The following is a 20,167-nucleotide window of genomic DNA, read 5'->3' as shown; positions in this document are numbered from 1 at the left end:
TACTAGCAGAACAGCAACGCACCATCTGAATCATTGCCGGGGCCAAGGAACTCCATGCGCATCTGGTGGATCCCGACTTCACCGGTGCATCCAGGCGTGCGCATTGGCCGGGCTCGCCATGGGGATCCTGCTCACCAGTGGTTGCACGGAAGCTCTCTGACGGAAACTGCTAGACAAGCTGCTCGCCCTCATGGCATCGCGCGCATGTTCCAGGCGTTCCAGTGGTCGCAACGCACATCTCCGCTGCCTACAGCTCGTGCTCCCGCTCATGGAGGAGCTCCGCGAGGCGTCCCAGCCCCGGCCCCTCACCGACAACGCTGAATGCCGCCTTGCCCTCCTCAGCCGCACCTTCCAAAGCCGCCCGCTGACCAGGCCGTCGCCCCCGCCGGCGTCCACTGCGACCATCCCGCGGTGTTGGAGCCCCCGAGCTCCGCGTGGCGTCCCCGCCCCGCCTCATTCATCGCCTTGCTCTCCTCACCTGCGCCTTCCAACCGCCCGCTGATCGGGCCATTGCCCCTGTCGGCGTCCACCACGACCATCCCGCGGCGCCGGAGCCCCAGTTGATCCGCAGATGCTCCTCTCCGACTGCGCCCCGCCTCCTTGAGTAGCGTCTCGTTGGCTTCGGCTCCGCCGCACCTCCTCAAGCTCCGCCTCGTCATCTCCGTCGCCCCGCCGCTGACACGCCCCGCGCCCGCGCGTGGAGGGACTCATTCTCCTCTTCCAGGGCCGTGCGAACGCCTCGACCTGGTCGTAGCCACGCCGTCGCCCGCCCTGCGGCGAGCCGCCGCTCATGGAGACGCCCACGCGGGTGGTCTCCGTGCCTTGGCGTTCTTGGGTTGGATCCAGCCATCTACCGCCATTTGGGGCCCTCCAACCACGCATCTAGCGCAGCCCTCGCCGGGAGTCGCCGGGATCCACGGGCTTTGCCAGATTAGAGGCTGGCGGGGGAGGAGAGAAGATGAGTGACGTACTGGTGTGGGTGGGAAAAAAAATTATATGAGACCAGGTCTCACGGTTAGCAGGTGAGACCCGCCCTGATGGATGACACGTGGCATTCACAAATCACAAAGCATATAATCTCCCCCCTATTTTAAGTGGAAGGTGGGGTAGATGCTTTATGATTTATGAATGCCACGTGTCATCTATCAGGATGGGTCTCGTGTGAGACCTGGTCTCACAGAATTCTTTTCCGTGTGGGTGAGTGGGGAAGAAAAGGTGAGGCGAGGAGTGGGAAGATAAGGTGAGGGAGAGGAGTCGGCGGCGTTCGGTCAGGTTAGTTTCAGCCCGCACGAGTCCGTGGGCAGACGTGGCAACTTTCAGTGCTCCAAAACTTGTGCAGCGTGATGGACGGCATCGAGTGCGTGTGGGCGAGATGCAAACACCCACACGTGTGGGCGTTAGTATTTTCGTTTGCAAATATGGAGTACTACAATCGAACATGTCTTTAGTTTGGATTTGTGGTCCGGATCGGTTTGGAATCCAAACTATACTCAAGTTTGGGTCCGTCTCCAAAATAGAGTCCTCATCCCCCACGCAAACGCCCACGCGCTAACCACCGCGGCGCCCAAATCTCCGGCGACCTGCTCCCATCCGCCCGTCTGAACTCCTCATCCATGGATCGCGACAGCGACCGCGATGAGGACCGCCACACCACCAACCACCAACTACAGCGGCGAGGACCGCCACCGACGCCGCCGCCGCGACAGCGACGGACATCACCACCACCACAAGGCTCGGGATTCCGTGGGGCGCCGCAATTCGGCCGACCGCGAGCCGCTGCCACTGCCGCCGCCGTCACGGAAACGAAAGGACCACGACAGCGGCCGGGAAAGGGGGGAAGCGGCCTAGGGCCTCAGTGGATCCGCCTCCGCGGAAGGAGGAAAGGCCACGGCGAGGGCGCAAGATGCTAGAGTCAGGTGCTGCAAATGGAGATCCACAGCGCGGCGCAGCACCTAATGTAAGCATCCTCTACTGTTTGTTTTCTTTCTTATACTGTTCATGCTTCATAGCGAATTAGCGATGTGATTTATGTTTCTGAAACTTGCGAAGTGATTCCTGATATGCTTAAGTACCAATTTGATGTGATGAACTCATAAGAAAGGGTTGCTATTGCATTTGTCTAGTTCATAGCGCACATTGCTGCTGAAGATGATATTTACATTGCTGCTGACTGTGATACTTATTTAGTGAATGTATGAGGGCAAGCCGGACAAGTACTTGCCGTTTTATGTAGAATAAATTTGGTCTACAGTAAGTTTTCTCTTTAATTAAAACGTTCATGTCAGGTTCATCATTGGATCCATTCATATGCTGACTTTGCATCTTAATTTTATTTGCAGGGTGGTGCTCTCAATTCTGCACCTGCTGTTGCGGTACCATCTGCTGGTCCCGTTCCTTCGAAGGTATATTCGATTACTACCACCAATGAAAATGGGGGAGTTAGTATTAGATCTGACGAAGTTACTGGAAAATCTAGTGCAGATGGAACTGCAAATTCATCTGCTGGCAGAAGTAGCAACTTAAGTCTTGATGATTTAGCGAAAGCTAAAAAGGCTTTGCAACTGAAGAGGGAATTATCAGAAAAACTCAAGAGATTACCTGTGGTAAGACAATACAGCTATTGCTGCTAGTCCTTTCCTTCATTGTTCTTTTTATACTTTTGTAACCATTCTAAACTCATGTTTTCCCACACAGCTTAATTAACTTGGTACTGCAATTCCTGATACACAGATTCCTTCACAAGAGATTGCTACTAAGATGGGATTTCGCCAGGATCCACAGTTTGCACCTTGTACCAGCATGCTCCCTGGTACATCCACTGGACTGAATGTTCCTCAAAGACCTGCCAAGGCCCCTGTTCTCGGTCTTGATGCTCAAGGTAGGGAAATCGATGAGCATGGAAATGTTATCAGCATGACCAAGCCAAGCAACCTGAGTACTCTGAAGGTAAACTTCTTCTGTGACTTAACATATATTTCAGGATGATATATAGTTCTGTACATTGACTCACTACTTCTGGTTCATCCTTTGCCAGGTCAACATTAACAAGCAGAAGAAGGATGCATTCCAAATTATCAAACCAGACTTGGAGTCGCTTGCAAAATCCACTGTTCATTTTGATGAAAGGATGGGCATCAACCCAACCAAGCTCCTTCGTCCTAAAAGGCCAGGATTCCAGTTTATTGAGGAAGAAAACTTTCGAGGGAGGCTGAATTGCAGAGGATTAAGGTCTGTAAGGATTAACCTTTTTTTGAATATATTAATTGCAGTCATGTTTTAGTTCATTGTACTTTGGTACCTAAACTTAATAGTTTGATTTGATTGTGCAGAATCAATTTGGTGAAGCACAAGCCAAAGAGCTTAAGGTAAAGCAAGCTCAACTTGCCAAGGCAAAGGTCGAAGCTGACATGAATCCAAACCTAATTGAAATTGCTCCTGGTGGAAGGCCTCCAAAGCAGAAGCGGAAGGAAGAGATTCCTGACATTGAGCCATGGTTTGCTGCTACCTCACTCTGTTGATTGTTTGTAGCCCTCCTTTATCCGTATACAGCTACTTACTAATGCCTGTTTTATTTATTTCCAGGGACTCAAAAATCCTGATATCTGCCACGTACGAGGACATCTCCTTGGAAAAGCTTAATATGGATAGGATCACCATCTACGTGCAACATCCAGAGCCATTGGAACCACCGGCTAAGCCCATGACACCACCGCCTCAGCCACTTAAGCTTACTAACAATGAGCAGAAGAAGTATAGAACACAGAGGCGCCTCGCTACGGAAAAAGATAGACAAGAAATGATTAGGCAAGGCCTCTTGGAGCCACCAAAGCCCAAGGTCAAGATGAGCAACCTTATGAAAGTACTTGGTGCACAGGCTACACAGGACCCGACACACATGGAGATGGAAATAAGAGCGGCTGCTGCAGAGCGTGAGCAGGCTCACGTGGACCGCAACATTGCCCGCAAACTCACACCATCTGAGCGCCGTGAGAAAAAGGAGAGGAAGCTTTTTGATGATCCTGACACATTAGACTATTTCACTATTTGTGTGTACAGAATCAGAGACCTGTCGCACAGTGAGGCACACTTTAAAGTGGATGTGAATGCCCGAGACAACCGGTTGACTGGCGCTGCAGTTATCACGGATGGTGTAAGTGTTGTGGTTGTGGAAGGAGGGGGGAAGTCGATCAAGAGGTACAATAACCTGATGCTGAACAGGATTGACTGGGCTGCTGCAGTTGGCGATGAGGATAATGACGCCGACGAGGAACCAGACAAGCCGGTGAATAGCTGTGCATTAGTATGGCAAGGTAGTGTGGTGAAGTCTGCCTTTCCCAGGTGGTTCGGCGTGCGTAGTGCCAGAGTGAGGCTGCTGCCAAGGTGGTGTTTTTAGATGCTAAAGTTGCACACTACTGGGACCTGGCTGTCAACTTCTCGGATGATTTGTCTTGAGCTCAAACTTCTGTTGAAGACGGTGAGAGTGATTGCTGTGGATCCTCGGTATTGTCATGAACATGTCATTTTCAGACTGTGATGAATTGAACGAATGAAAGAGCTGTTGGATTTTTTGTAATATGCTTTCAAATAAATCTAGTACGCCTTACAAGTTTAATACTCCCTCGGTCCCATAATGTAAGACTTTTTTGGCAGTACACTAGTGTCGAAAAACATCTTACATTATGGGACAGATTGCAGGCCTTGAATACTTTGAATACTTTTATGATATGAATTATATTTATGGAGTTACCTGCGATACTAGCTCGATGAGGTTACTGTGCTGCTTTTGATGGATCTGAACTTTTCTGCCACTGAATATATACTATATTAGAGCATCTCTAGCATCGCAGCCGAATCCGGGTCGATTTAGGGTTTGCATCCTGTTTCCCCCATCCACCTCTGCCGCGAAACCTCTCCTTCGGCGAGAAATCCCAAGAACTCCAGCTGCGATTTGCAGCGCTGTCCCCCACCCGAACTTGCCGGAGATGTCGACGACTGCTGGCGGTCGGGGTGACCGAGGGGGGCCGGCGGACTCTGCGGGAATGGCGGCCGTGGCGGGTTCAGTGATGACCGCCCCGCAAGCGGCGCAACGATGCGGAGGCTGGGAGCTCCTCCCTCCGCCCGTCGGTGGACGAACGGCGGAGGGAGCAGGCGTGGATCCGCGGCACCAGTGCAAGGGCATGGGCGAACTTTCGCTGCCTCGACCACATCTTCTCCCCGACGCTCAAGCATCGTCGGGAGGCTGTGAAGGCATGGTGGGAGGCCAAGGAGTACCAACTCGCGCAGACCCTCTTTAGCACACTCATGTATCACACCCTCCACGGCAACCCGCCCCGCTACGATGTCGAGGGCGATGGCGATGGCGACGATGAGTAGATGTAGTATGCTACTATGCTTTCCGTTTAGTAGAATTGTTCAATTTCGGTTTATATTATGGTAGTGTGATGAACTCCTCCATGCTATGTTTGAACTCCGGTGATCTATGTTTAAGAGTGAACTACAAATTTGAATATGTGGTGTCAGTTGCGGGATCTATTCTAGCTAAGCGTTTTGCGTCCTGCAAAAGTCGTTTCCGGGATAATGTAAATGAGTTTTGCGGGACGGCTGGTTGCGGGATCTGCTAGACATGCTCTTAAAAAAGAGTCAATCGTGCAAAGCCACAAATTTTGTACCCAGGGTTCCACAAATTTACATGGTATGTTGTCTAATCTTTCACAAGGAGCCCCATATCAATCTAAATGGCTTTGACAGCAAAATTGGCACCTCAGTGTTGGTGGAGATGGTGCCAGCGGAAAATTTACATGCCGTGGGACCCTATGATGAACTTGCCTGTCGTTGCTGGAAGGGTAATTTTCGCACATTAGAGGTCAACTCGGTGCTGATTTGCAGCAGGGTTACAGCAAACCATCTTCTATGCTGGTATTAAAGAAGGCCATGGCCCGATGATTCTAGAGGTCGTGTGGTTTCCCGCATTGCTCCCTTTGATAAAGAGCTTGTGCTGCTGGACTCTGGAGAAGGAGCATTGCAGGTGGATCCAGATGGCCGTATCATCCTTCAAGGGGGGTGTTGTAAGTGTGCAATGCAAGGGAATGCTCACGGTTTCGATAGAAGCCTACTCAAAGGCAGGTGTTGGTCATGCAGACTGCGTTGAATTCAGGCCCGGAGTCTCTCTCACAAGTAAAGGTACTTGCAACCTTGATTCCGCAGGGTGAAGTTTATTACTGGTTGGCCCTTTAATGGCAAATAAGGATAATCTGATGTACAATGGCCACTGAGCTGAACTAATTAAATCCATATCTAGTGTTCCCATCCCAGTAGCAGCATGTTAAGGATGTCGAGGAGCTAATTATGTGGTAGTGTATCCATTAACAAGTCATGCCTGGTCAAGTGTGCAAACGTTTTTAGAGGTCATGTTATGTCAAGTCTCCAGACTATTTCTAAGTCGTGTTTGGTGGAGTGCTTCAGGAACCGTTTAGCTGTTGCGGCCAGTCTGTATGCTCTACTTTGTTGTTCTGTTATCGTGAAATGGTAGAACCGGCCGTGAGATCGCTTGAATAACAAAATGTTTAAAACTAGTACACTACTTTTATTTGTGTATCGGGTGTATGTCACTTTTGCGGTTTTGATTTTACGCTTCTGGGAATAAAATGCCGTCAGTTGGCTGTCATTGCTTAATCTCTCAATGCACAATCGGCATCACTGGCCCCTTTTCTCCAATTCTTTCTTATGTTTCAGAAATACAAGAATAAGACATCATTCGACATGAGTGGTGAGCTACCTCAAAAGCAAAGAAATAAAAATAAGACGAAAAGGAAAGCTGTTGTTTCTGTACAAAAATCACCAACAAAATGGCGTTAGTTGACTGCGCCACCCACATGAGTGGTTTACAGGTTCAGGAACGATTGCTATGATACAATTTTTTTACACAAGAGGTTACACTGTTACAGACACATTGCGGCTTGAGAGATGACATCAGAATTTAAACATAATTCTATTTGTGGATATCCTAATTGTCTGTAGTACCGCTCTAAGTCACAAGTCATGTTTAGATGAAGTGCAGTTGTTTTCGTGCCTGTCTTTATTGATGAGTCGTGTCATGCTGCTCTCTACTGTAGCATAGTGATAGTACATGTCAAACAAAAAAAAAAGCATAGTGATAGTATATTATTAAAAAAAATCGATGAGTTGTTTTCTTGTATTTGTGCTGCATCACTGGCTCGTGGAAACAAAATACAACGACCACGGAGGAGGTAACGAGCCATCAGCCACCTCCCGCTACTTGCATCGGTGGCAGAGATATCATCTTCTTCGACAACCTCTTCCTTTGAGCCTTTGCGAGCAGAGTCGTTGGCTTGATCTGGCGATAATAGGTGTGACGCCCCCGATTCAATCGTACACTAATCATGCACGCAAACGTGTACGATCAAGATCAGGGACTCACGGGAAGATATCACAACACAACTCTAAAACATAAATAAGTCATACAAGCATCATAATACAAACAGGGGCCTCGAGGGCTCGAATACAAGTGCTCGATCATAGACGAGTCAGCGGAAGCAACAATATCTGAGTACAGACATAAGTTAAACAAGTTTGCCATAAGAAGGCTAGCACAAACTGGGATACAGATCGAAAGAGGCGCATGCCTCCTGCCTGGGATCCTCCTAACTACTCCTGGTCGTCGTCAGCGGGCTGCACGTAGTAGTAGGCTCCTCCGGTGTAGTAGGAGTCGTCGTCGACGGTGGCGTCTGGCTCCTGGGCTCCAGCATCTGGTTGCGACAACCAGGTAGAAAGGAAAGGGGGAAAAGAGGGAGAAAAGCAACCGTGAGTACTCATCCAAAGTACTCGCAAGCAAGGAGCTACACTACATATGCATGGTTATATGTGTAAAGGGCCATATGGGTGGACCGAACTGCAGAATGCCAGAATAAGGGGGGATAGCTAGTCCTGTCGAAGTCTACGCTTCTGGCAGCCTCCATCTTGCAGCATGTAGAAGAGAGTAGATTGAAGTCCTCCAAGTAGCATCACATAGCATAATCCTACCCGACGATCCCCTCCTCGTCGCCCTGTTAGAGAGCGATCACCGGGCTGTATCTAGCACTTGGAAGGGTGTGTTTTATTAAGTATCTGGTTCTAGTTGTCATAAGGTCAAGGTACAACTCCGGGTCGTCCATTTACCGGGGACACGACTATTCGAATAGATAAACTTCCCTGCAGGGGTGCACCACATAACCCAACACGCTCGATCCCATTTGGTCGGACACACTTTTCTGGGTCATGCCCGGCCGCGGAAGATCAACACGTCGCAGCCCCACCTAGGCACAACAGAGAGGTCAGCACGCCGGTCTAAATCCTATGCGCACAGGGGACTGGGCCCATCGCCCATTGCACACCTGTACGTTGCGTACGCGGCCGGAAGCAGACCTAGCCCCCTTAATACAAGTGCGAGCTTACATCCAATGGGGCGTGCGCCGCTCGGTCGCTGACGTCACGAAGGCTTTGGCTGATACCACGACGTCGAGTGCCCATAACTGTTCCCGCGTAGTTGGTTAGTGCGTATAGACCAAATGGCCAGACTCAGATCAAATACCAAGAACTCGTTAAGCGTGTTATTTAAGTAACCGCGGACACCGTCTCAACCTGCCCTGTCGCTCCGCCACAAGATCCACTCGCGGGTACTCCTACGAGCCGACCCGACTTTAGTCACCACAGGTGTCATGTATAGAGTATATAAGTATATACCCGTGATCACCGCCCAAGTGATCACGGCCCGATAGTATAGCACAGCAGACGGACAAGAATGTAGGACCACTGATGGAAAACTAGCATCCTATACTAAGCATGTAGGATTGCAGGTAAAGGTAACAACAGTAGTAGCAAGGATAGGCTATGCATCAGGATAGGATTAACGGAAAGCAGTAACATGCTACACTACTCTAATGCAAGCAGTATAGAGAAGAATAGGCGATATCTGGTGATCAAGGGGGGGGGGGGGGCTTGCCTGATTGCTCTGGCAAGAAGGAGGGGTCGTCAACAGCATAGTCGGTCGGGGCACCAGCAGCGGCGTCGGTCTCGTAGTCTACCGGAGAGAAGAGGGGGAAGAAACAATGAATACAATGCAAACAGATGCATGACGATGCATGACATGACAATGCGTGATGCTAGGTGTGCCCAACGCGGTACTAGGTGATACCGGCAAAGGGGGGAAACATCCGGGAAAGTATTCCCGTTGTTTCACGTTCTCGGACAGATGGACCGGAGGTAAAATGTTGCAGGTTCACTATGCTAGGTACGTGTGGTGAATGAACGGGCTGCGTATCCGGATTCGTCTTGTCGTTCTGAGCAACTTTCATGTAGAATGTATTTTCATCCGAGTTACGGATTATTTTATATGATTTTCTAAAGATTTAATCATTTTCTGGAATTACTCAAATTAACAGAAAATGACTATGACGTCAGCATGACGTATGAGTGATGTCAGCAGTAAACAGTACGGTTGACCAGGTCAAACTGACACGAGGGACCCACCTGTCATAGACAGTGGGTTAAATAGAGTTCAAGCTAATCTAATTTAGTTAGTAAAACTATTGGGCCCACCTGTCAGTGTCTATTTAACTAAACTAATTAGTTTTAATTATAAAAATGTTTATTTGGATAATTAACCAAGGGGGCCCACACGTCAGTGTCACTGGGCAGCCAGTCGGCAGTTGACTGGGTCAACTGGGGCCCACGGGGCCTGCTGGCAGTGACCCTGGGGTGGCCCCAGGTGTGCCACGTCGGCGGTGGCCGGCGGCTCGACGCCGGCGACGAAAATACGGCGGAGGCGCTCGGGACCTCGCCGGAATCCACATACAGGGGGCCATTTGGCCCGTGCGTTGGCGTGTTCGAACGAGTGAGCAACGCCGCATCCAACGCGGGTGGCCACGCGAGCTGCGATGGCCGGAGCCGCCGCCGGCGACAGGGACGGCGGAGACCCGAAGCACGGCGAACTCGCGCGCGATGAAATGGAGGCCAAAACGGGCGGCGCGCTACTCCTACGGCGACTACTCGAAGCCACGAACGCGTTGGTGAGCTCGGCGGACCGGGACGAGCCCTACCGTGATGGCTACGAGCTCGACAGCGGAGCCCGGGCGCGGCAATGGCGTCGCGTCGCGCACAGCTTGCTGCGGCGCGTAAACGGAGCTAGGACGGGGAGAGGAAGGGGTGGAGCTCACCGTGCGGGCGGAAGGAGGCCCATGAGTGAACGGGAGCGCAGGGGGAGGCGGGCCGGCGGTTGGCCTGCTGGGCCAGGTGGGCCGGTCTTGCCTGTGAGCTGGGCCGCCTGGTCCAGTGAGGGGGGGTTCCTTTTCTTTTCTTTTCTTTATTTTTCTTTTCTGTTTTATTTCACTTTAAAATACTTAGGCACTTTCTAAAAAATTGTTTTGTCCACAATAATTACCAGTGCGATATTTGGCACCTACCGAACATTTTTGTTTTGACTTTTGAAAACTTTGGGTGTTTGTCACTAATTCATTTTTTTGAATTTGAAATGTTTTGAACTAACACTTGATTAGCAACAGTAACAGAGATGACATGGCATCATCAGGAGAGTTTTACTGTAGCCTAATTATCCGGGTGTTACAAATCTCCTCCACTACAAGAAATCTCGTCCCGAGATTTAGGAGGTAGAAGGAAACAATGCGGGGTATTCACCACGCAGGCGATCCTCGCGTTCCCAGGTGGCTTCATCTTCAGAATGGTGCGACCACTGGACTTTGAGGAACTTGATCGCCTTCTGACGTGTGCGGCGTTCAGCTTGGTCGAGAATGCGGACCGGATGCTCTTTATAGGAGAGGTCCTGCTGCAATTCGAGCACTTCATGATCCACGGCTCGGATTGGGTCCTTGAAGCAACGGCGGAGCTGTGACACGTGGAACACATCGTGAACCTGAGAAAGGTTCGGCGGAAGCCCCAGTTGGTATGCCACTTTTCCACGCCTTTCCAGAATAGTGAATGGGCCAATATAGCGAGGAGCTAGTTTGCCCTTGATCCCGAAGCGGTGAGCACCCTTCATTGGTGTGACTCGAAGATAAGCCTTTTCGCCAGGTTGATAGACCATGTCTTTATGATGACGGTCATACTGACTCTTCTGACGTGACTGAGCAGTCTTGAGATTCTCACGAATAATGCGGACTTGTTCTTCGGCATGTTGGATAATATCCGGACCAAAGAATGGACGTTCCCCAGTTTCTGACCAGTTCAGAGGGGTTCGGCACTTTCGTCCATATAACATTTCGAAGGGGGGCATCTTCAGACTAGCTTGATAGCTATTATTATAAGAGAACTCAGCATACGGGAGAGATTCCTCCCATTTCTTGCCGAAGGAAATAACACAAGCTCGAAGCATGTCTTCGAGAACTTGGTTGACACGTTCAACTTGTCCTTGCGACTGAGGATGAAATGCAGTACTGAAAGACAGATGAGTCCCCATAGCTTCTTGGAAACTTGCCCAGAATCTTGAAGTGAATAAGCTGCCACGGTCTGAACTGATTACCAATGGAATACCGTGAAGTGAGACAATTCTGGACATGTAGAGAGTTGCAAGCTGACTAGCAGTGATCGTTTCTTTGACCGCCAGAAAATGTGCAACTTTGGAAAGTCGGTCAATGACGACAAGAATAGCATCATTACCTTTCTGTGATTTGGGAAATCCAGTGACGAAGTCCATCTCAACATGGTCCCATTTCCATTCAGGAATAGAGATATATAGGTTGCAGAGTTCCAGCAGGCCTTTGATGTTCTGCTTTGATACGACGGCAAACGTCACACTCAACAACATAACGAGCAATGTCTTGCTTCATATTAGACCACCAGAATCTCTGACGGATGTCTTGGTACATCTTTGTACTACCAGGATGGATACATAGAGGCGTATCATGAGCTTCTTTCATAACTTCCTGAGTCATATCCAGGTTTTTCTCTGCACATGGCACCACTAGGCGGCCCTTGAAGTACAAAGTGCCATCTTCAGCAATAGTGAAGGATGAGGGCTTTCCTTCTGCGAGGTAGCGCTTAATCTTGTGGGCTTCAGAGTCATATCCCTGTATTCCCTTGATGGAGTCCAAGAGATCTGGTTCGACAGCCAGGGTATTGAGCGAACCCTGGGAAACAACCCGGAGGTTCATCTTGCGAAACTCCTTAGGAGGGGGAGCGAGTGCACCCGAAGGAACAATATGGAGGTTCAGCTTTCTGAATTCTTCAACAAGCGAGGGCTGAACTTTGTGAACCTGGAGGTGGTTGCAGTAAGACTTGCAGCTCAAGGCATCAGCCATTACATTAGCCTTGCCTGGCGTATAGGAAATACCCAACTCAAAGTCTGCAACAATCTCCATCCATCTCTGCTGACGGAGGTTCAGGTCTGGCTGAGTAAACAGATACTTCAGACTTTGGTGGTCAGTGAAGATCTCGCAACGATTACCGAGAAGGTAATGTCGCCACTGCTTCAGCGCATGAATGGCAGCAGCAAGTTCAAGGTCGTGAACTGGGTAGTTCTCTTCGTGTGGGCGCAATTGCCGAGAGGCATAAGCAATCACTTTGCGGTCTTGCATTAGGACACAGCCTAATCCTTGACGGGAAGCGTCGCAGTAAATGACGAAGTCCTTCTTAGTATCAGGTGGAGCTAGAACTGGGGCAGAAGTCAACTTGTCTTTGAGTGCCTAGAAACTTTTCTGAAATTTGTCTGTCCATTGGAACTTGACGCCCTTATGCAACAGGTTAGTCAGAGGCCTGGCGATCTTGGAGAAGTTCTCGACGAATTGACGGCAATAGCTGGCGAGACCGAGAAAACTTCTGACTTGCTTAACGTTCTTGGAAGGAGTCCAATCAAGGATAGCCTGGACTCATTCAGGGTTGACGGCAATACCATCCTTAGAGATGACATGCCCAAGATAGGTTACTTCGGCTAGCAAGAATTCACATTTGGAGAACTTGGCATATAGTTGATGCTCTCGTAGCTTTTCCAGCACAACACGAAGATGTTCAGCATGTTCCTCTTCGTTCTTGGAAAATACCAGGATATCATCCAGATAAACCACGACGAACTTGTCGAGGTAATCCATGAATATATAGTTCATCAGACGAGAGAAGGTGGCTGGAGCATTGGTTAAACCGAAAGACATGATGGTGTACTCGTATGAACCATATCGAGTCACGAAAGCGGTCTTTGGGATATCCTCTTCGCAAACACGGATCTGGTGATAACCCAACCTCAAGTCGAGCTTAGAGAACACTGATGAACCCGCTAGTTGATCATACAGATCGTTGATCCGAGGAAGAGGGTATTTATTCTGAATGGTAGCTTGGTTTATAGGACGGTAGTCTTGAACTAATCGGTTTGTCCCATCCTTCTTCTTGACAAAGAGAGAAGGTGCTCCCCAAGGAGAGCAACTTGGGCGAATGAATCCTTTGTGAAGAGATTTGTCGATTTCCTCCTTAAGCTCAAGGAGTTCATGAGGCGGCATCTTGTAGGGTCGCTTGGCTATAGGAGTGGTGCGTGGTTTCAAGTCGATGATGAATTCGACAGCTCTAGCGGGGGGAATACCTGGAAGTTCTTCAGGAAAGACGTCGAGGAATTCACGCACGACGGGAATGTTTTCAATGCCCTCGAGTGGTGCAGCGTTCAATGCATTCAATGCATAGAGCCTGGCCTCGGCATTTTGCACCAGATGAGCTTGGTAAGTAACTATTTCATCTGAAGGGTGAAGTAGATGGACGGTCTTAGTGGCGCAAACTATAGAAACAGTATGCGCTTTCAACCAATCCATCCCCAAAATGAGGTCGATGTTAGACGACTTCAGGATAATGGGAGAGACATAGAATTCCAGCCCTTCGATTTCCACGGGGACGTCGATGCTAACCAGGGAGGTTTGACACTGTCCCACGGGGGTTTTGACCACTACAGAGGTGTTCATCTCCTCACATTTAACGTCGTGCTTATATGCAAAATCTTCTGACATGAATGAATGCGATGCACCTGTATCAAATAAAACGGATGCTGGTACTGAATTTACGAGGAGTGTACCCATCACAGTAGCAGGCTGGTCTTGAGCTTCGTTCAGATCAACGTGGTTGGCATGAGCACGACCATAAGACTTAGCATTGTTGTTGCGGGGCTGGTTGTTACCACGGCCAGCTGCGGGAAGGGCAAGTTGATTCTGATTCTGATTGCAGTCCCTGGCACGGTGACCTGGTTGACCACACCTGTAGCACAGACCATTATTGGGAGTGGGAACAGGAGCTTGGGATGGTGGAGCTAGAAGTCTTGGCTGCCTAGATGGTGGTGGAGGCAGACGAGGTGCAGCATAGGTCTGCCTTGGGGCAGATGCATTTGGACGGTACATGCTGTTCGGGATCCATATCTTACGCTTCTGCGAGGGCGGGCCCGAAGATGAGCCCGTGTCACGGTTGCGCCTGTGAGAGCTCTGGTATTCCTGCAGACCAGTTTCGACATTGATGGCCTTGTTCACGATGGTGGCGAAATCAGTAAAGTCATGCACTAGAAGTGCGAGCTTGATGTCAGCTTGAAGGCCGTCATGGAACTTCTCCTGTCTACGGGCATCAGTTGCGATGTCCTCTTCAGCATAGCGGGACAAGTCCAGAAACTCCCGCTGATAAGCTTCAACAGTTTTGTTGCCTTGGGTGAGGTTGTGGAACTCACGCTTCTTCGTCAATGACTCCCTGAGGAATGAAGCGGGCACGGAAAGCAGCTTGGAAGTCTGGCCAGGTGATGATTGTTCCAGCTGGCAGAGTACGCCTGTGGCTGTCCCACCATTGAGCTGCGGGTCCCTTCAGGAAGAAGGAAGCAAAGGTGACATAGCTGGCAGGGGCTACATCGGCAGACTCCATCTCATAGGTGATGTCACGGAGCCAGTCATCAGCATCTAGAGGCTGAGTTGAGCTGCGGTACACAGTTGGGTTGAGGCGCAAGAATTCCTGCAGAGTTATTGGGGTTGGCTGCTGGTTCATATTGGGGCGAGGAAACTGAGCCATCATATTTTCCATGAATTGGCGATTCAGTTCGAACTGTTGGATCATACCAGCCATGTACTCAAGTGGTGGTGGGGCATTGCCACCACTACCACGACCACATGGTCTAACCATCCTGCTAATATATAACAGGGGTAGTTCAGCATTGAGAAATTTGCAAAGACAAGAATCATTCATGATGAAACATGCATAATGAAAGGAGCACGATAGCTATTACATAGTAGTCGGCATAACTTACAAAAGGGGTCATGCATAGAGTTCAGTACACAGAGTTCAGTAGATAGACTAAAACACCATAGGCGGCACACAGGCTCGCGGCGAATGCATCTAACACTAACAAGCAAGCTTACATCAGTCCCAAGAGGTACTGTGGAGGTAGGTGTAGCCTGAAAGCTGGCAGTGTCGCATCGGGAACTCCACATCAGCAACCTGGGGTCCGCGAATACTCTGGTGCAGAACCTGACGCTCAGGTGGCAGAAGAGGATTAAGTGCGGGAGAGTAACCTCCCACATCTGGCCAGCCGACACCCTGGGGCATCACAGTCCTGGCTGGGTAGATCGCAGAACAGGGCAGCTCTCTAGATCGGACAAAGGGGTGCAACAGCGTCAGAGCACGGTAAATGTGCTGACGGGCGGTGTACAACTCGTGGCGAAGAGCTCGGTTAGCTCGATCCAGCCCATCAGCATGCAGAACCAGGTTCTGATGGTAGAAGGGCTCTTGGGTGACAGTGGAGTAGGCAGCAGTATAGTATCCCTCCGCACCAACATCAGATGCGATAGCCAAGGTTGGAAAAAGCGGTAGGCGTAAGCAAGGCGGTTGGCCTTCGCCTAGTGCCTAGGCGGTGCCTAAGCGCCCTAGGCGTGGCCTAGGCGGTAATATAGTTTTTACCCGTACTGTATTTGTGATTATTATATGGGTGTTGATATTAGTTTAGGGCATATAAATAAGTTAATTACCATCTACTGCCATTGGAATATAATCCATTTGGCACATCAGCTCAATATGTGGCATGATTTCTTGCTTGGGTAGGCAATTCCTTGCTTGCCCTGCCTAGACCTCCATTTATGCCCTAGGCGAGGCGTTTGGCCATTGCCTAGCGCCTAGGCATGCCTAAGCGCCTCCTAGGTACTGCCTTTTCCAACAGAGGCGATAGCAATGTGCCTGAAAGGGGAGGTGTCCAACTCCCGATACTCTCCACGAAGACGTGTCAGAGCAGCATAAGCAGCATCGTGGACAGCCATATCGATTGTCACTCCAACACCATGAGCGGTGTGCAGCACAGTAGTGGAGTCATACTCCCAAGAGTAGAGGTGGACGATGGCACGTTACTGCTCCTGGTTAAAGTCCTGGTACTCCTCGTAGACGGTGTACTCAGGGTGCCAGCGATAACCCAGATAGGTCATCATCTCAGCTAGCACAACAGGTGATCCCGAGGCACCAATGGCCGTCGTGTGGCGCACGACCTGCCTCGTGGGTTCCATCTGAAAGCAAAGATGTTTCAAAGGAGTTAAATGACGGTGTGGGAATTGTTCAAAATACTATTCTAAGAAATAACTATGGCTTATCCAACTTTGGGGTGACTGTGGTCACGGGATCCTAGTGTTAGAGTTAGTAAATTCGTTTAACCCGAGTAGAAAAGAGTTCAGAGTCCCAGAGTAAAGGTCGCGGAGTAAAAGATCCTAGTACCACCCAATGGCGATGTGGGCCCGTAAGCCACACAGCCGTGTTAGTAAAAGTTTTGCAATGTCTAGACTCGACTTCGGCCAAGGAGTGTGGAAGGGGGATTCCTACAGGCAGTCGGCTCTGATACCAACTTGTGACGCCCCCGATTCAATCGTACACTAATCATGCACGCAAACGTGTACGATCAAGATCAGGGACTCACGGGGAGATATCACAACACAACTCTAAAACATAAATAAGTCATACAAAATCATAATACAAGCCAGGGGCCTCGAGGGCTCGAATACAAGTGCTTGATCATAGACGAGTCAGCGGAAGCAACGATATCTGAGTACAGACATAAGTTAAACAAGTTTGCCTTAAGAAGGCTAGCACAAACTGGGATACAGATCGAAAGAGGCACATGCCTCCTGCCTGGGATCCTCCTAACTACTCCTGGTCGTCGTCAGCGGGCTGCACGTAGTAGTAGGCACCTCCGGTGTAGTAGGAGTCATCATCGACGGTGGCGTCTGGCTCCTGGGCTCCAGCATCTGGTTGCGACAACCAGGTAGAAAGGAAAGGGGGAAAAGAGGGAGAAAAGCAACTGTGAGTACTCATCCAAAGTACTCGCAAGCAAGGAGCTACACTACATATGCATGGTTATATGTGTAAAGGGCCATATCGGTGGACCGAACTGCAGAATTCTAGAATAAGGGGGGGATAGCTAGTCATGTCGAAGACTACGCTTCTGGCAGCCTCCATCTTGCAGCATGTAGAAGAGAGTAGATTGAAGTCCTCCAAGTAGCATCGCATAGCATAATCCTACCCGGCGATCCCCTCCTCGTCGCCCTGTTAGAGAGCGATCACTTGGCTGTATCTGGCACTTGGAAGGGTGTGTTTTATTAAGTATCCGGTTCTAGTTGTCATAAGGTCAAGGTACAACTCCGGGTCGTCCTTTTACCGAGGGACACGGCTATTCGAATAGATAAACTTCCCAGCAGGGGTGCACCACATAACCCAACACGCTCGATCCCATTTGGCCGGACACACTTTTCTGGGTCATGCCCGGCCGCAGAAGATCAACACGTCGCAGCCCCACCTAGGCACAACAGAGAGGTCAGCACGCTAGTCTAAATCCTATGCGCGCAGGGGTCTGGGCCCATCGTCCATTGCACACCTGCACGTTGCGTACGCAGCCGGAAGCAGACCTAGCCCCCTTAATACAAGTGCGAGCTTACGGTCCAATGCGGCGCGCGCCGCTCGGTCGCTGACGTCACGAAGGCTTCGGCTGATACCACGACGTCGAGTGCCCATAACTGTTCCTGCGTAGTTGGTTAGTGCGTATAGACCAAATGGCCAGACCCAGATCAAATACCAAGAACTCGTTAAGCGTGTTATTTTGAAGTAACCGCGGACGCCGTCCAGGGCCAGGCCCACCTCTCGCCTAGGTGGTCTCAACCTGCCCTGTCGCTCCGCCACAAGATCCACTCGCGGGTACTCCTACGAGCCGACCCGACTTTAGTCACCACAGGTGTCATGTATAGAGTATATAAGTATATACCCGTGATCACCGCCCAAGTGATCACGGCCCGATAGTATAGCACAACAGACGGACAAGAATGTAGGGCCACTGATGGAAAACTAGCACCCTATACTAAGCATGTAGGATTGCAGGTAAAGGTAACAACAGTAGTAGCAAGGATAGGCTATGCATCAGGATAGGATTAACGGAAAGCAGTAACATGCTACACTACTCTAATGCAAGCAGTATAGAGAAGAATAGGCGATATCTGGTGATCAAGGGGGGGGGGCTTGCCTGATTGCTCTGGCAAGAAGGAGGGGTCGCCAACAGCGTAGTCGGTCGGGGCACCAGCAGCGGCGTCGGTCTCGTAGTCTACCGGAGAGAAAAGGGGGAAGAAACAATGCATACAATGTAAACAGATGCATGACGATGCATGACATGACAAAGCGTGATGCTAGGTGTGCCCAACGCGGTACTAGGTGATACCGGCAAAGGGGAGGAAACATCCGGGAAAGTATTCCCGATGTTTCGCGTTTTCGGACAAATGGATCGGAGGTGAAATGTTACAGGTTCACTATGCTAGGGACGTGTGGTGAATGAACGGGCTGCGTATCCGGATTCGTCTCGTCGTTCTGAGCAACTTTCATGTAGAAGGTATTTTCATCCGAGTTACGGATTATTTTATATGATTTTCTAAAGATTTAATCATTTTCTGGAATTACTCAAATTAACAGAAAAGGAATATGATGTCAGCATGACGTATGAGTGATGTCAGCAGTCAACAGTATGGTTGACCAGGTCAAACTGACACGGGGGACCCACCTGTCATAGACAGTGGGTTAAACAGAGTTCAAACTAATCTAATTTAGTTAGTAAAACTACTGGGCCCACCTGTCAGTGTCTATTTAACTAAACTAATTAGTTTTAATTATAAAAATGTTTATTTGGATAATTAACTGAAGGGGGGCCCACACGTCAGTGTCACTGGGCAACCTAGCCAGCAGTTGACTGGGTCAACCCAGTCAACTGGGCCCCGCTGGCAGTGACCCTGGGGTGGCCCCAGGTGCGCCACGTTGGCGGTGGCTCGACGCCGGCGACGAAAATACGGCGGAGGCGCTCGGGACCTCGCCGGAATCCATGTACAGGGGGCCATTTGGCCCGTGCGTTGGCGGGTTCGAACGAGTGAGCAACGCCGCATCCAACGCGGGTGGCCACACGAGCTACGATGGCCGGAGCCGCCGCCGGCGACAGGGACGGCGGAGAACCGAAGCACGGCGAACTCGCGCGCGATGAAACGGAGGCCAAAACGGCGGTGCGCTACTACTATGGCGACTACTCGAAGCCACGAACGCGTTGGTGAGCTCGGCGGACCGGGACGAGCCCTACCGTGATGGCTATGAGCTCGACAGCGGAGCCCGGGCGCGGCAATGGCGTCATGTCGCGCACAGCTTGCTACGGCGCGTAAACGGAGTTAGGACGGGGAGAGGAAGGGGTGGAGCTCACCGTGCGGGCACAAGGAGGCCCCATGAGTGAACGGGAGCGCAGAGGGAGGACACGGTCGACGGGGATCACCGGCGGCCGAGGCGGAAGGGGATGAGGTGGATCCGGCGCTGTGGTGCCTCCCGGCTCCAACGGCGGGCACCGGTCGACGTGGAGGACGACGACGGACGCCTACGGCATGTCGGGGGTGCAGGGCGATGACGGTGGCCGCGGGGACGACGGAGAACGGCGGCGAGCACGCTCGGGCAGTGGGAAGGAGGGAGCGGCGTGGATCTGGGGGGAGAGGGAGAGGCGCAGAGGCCGAGAGGGTGAGTGGGGGTGAGTGGGAGAGGGGCCCGAGGAGGCGGGGGCGCTGGCGACCTTATCCTCTCCGGCGTCGGTGCCGGCGAGGTGGTCGGGCGGGAGCGCGCCCCTGTTCCGACCTGGGTCGGGGTAACAGGGAAGGAGGCGGCAGGGGGAGGC

General features: G+C 50.8%; 1 protein-coding gene across 1 annotated transcript; it reads left to right on the top strand.

The window, feature by feature from the left end:
• Positions 1-1,488: 1,488 nt before the first annotated feature.
• LOC120967820 (protein RDM16-like) lies at positions 1,489-4,612 on the top strand. Its single transcript, XM_073503574.1, has 7 exons — positions 1,489-1,957; positions 2,340-2,402; positions 2,482-2,603; positions 2,731-2,946; positions 3,035-3,228; positions 3,330-3,493; positions 3,583-4,612. The coding sequence occupies exons 6-7, from the start codon at positions 3,408-3,410 to the stop codon at positions 4,391-4,393; spliced, it is 897 nt and encodes a 298-aa protein (XP_073359675.1). The 5' UTR covers positions 1,489-1,957; positions 2,340-2,402; positions 2,482-2,603; positions 2,731-2,946; positions 3,035-3,228; positions 3,330-3,407; the 3' UTR covers positions 4,394-4,612.
• Positions 4,613-20,167: the final 15,555 nt, after the last annotated feature.

The sequence above is a fragment of the Aegilops tauschii genome, chromosome 7, assembly GCF_002575655.3.
Source record: "Aegilops tauschii subsp. strangulata cultivar AL8/78 chromosome 7, Aet v6.0, whole genome shotgun sequence".
Taxonomy (NCBI): domain Eukaryota; kingdom Viridiplantae; phylum Streptophyta; class Magnoliopsida; order Poales; family Poaceae; genus Aegilops; species Aegilops tauschii.
Note: the sequence above shows the minus strand (reverse complement) of the source record. Positions and strands in the feature narration are given on the sequence as shown.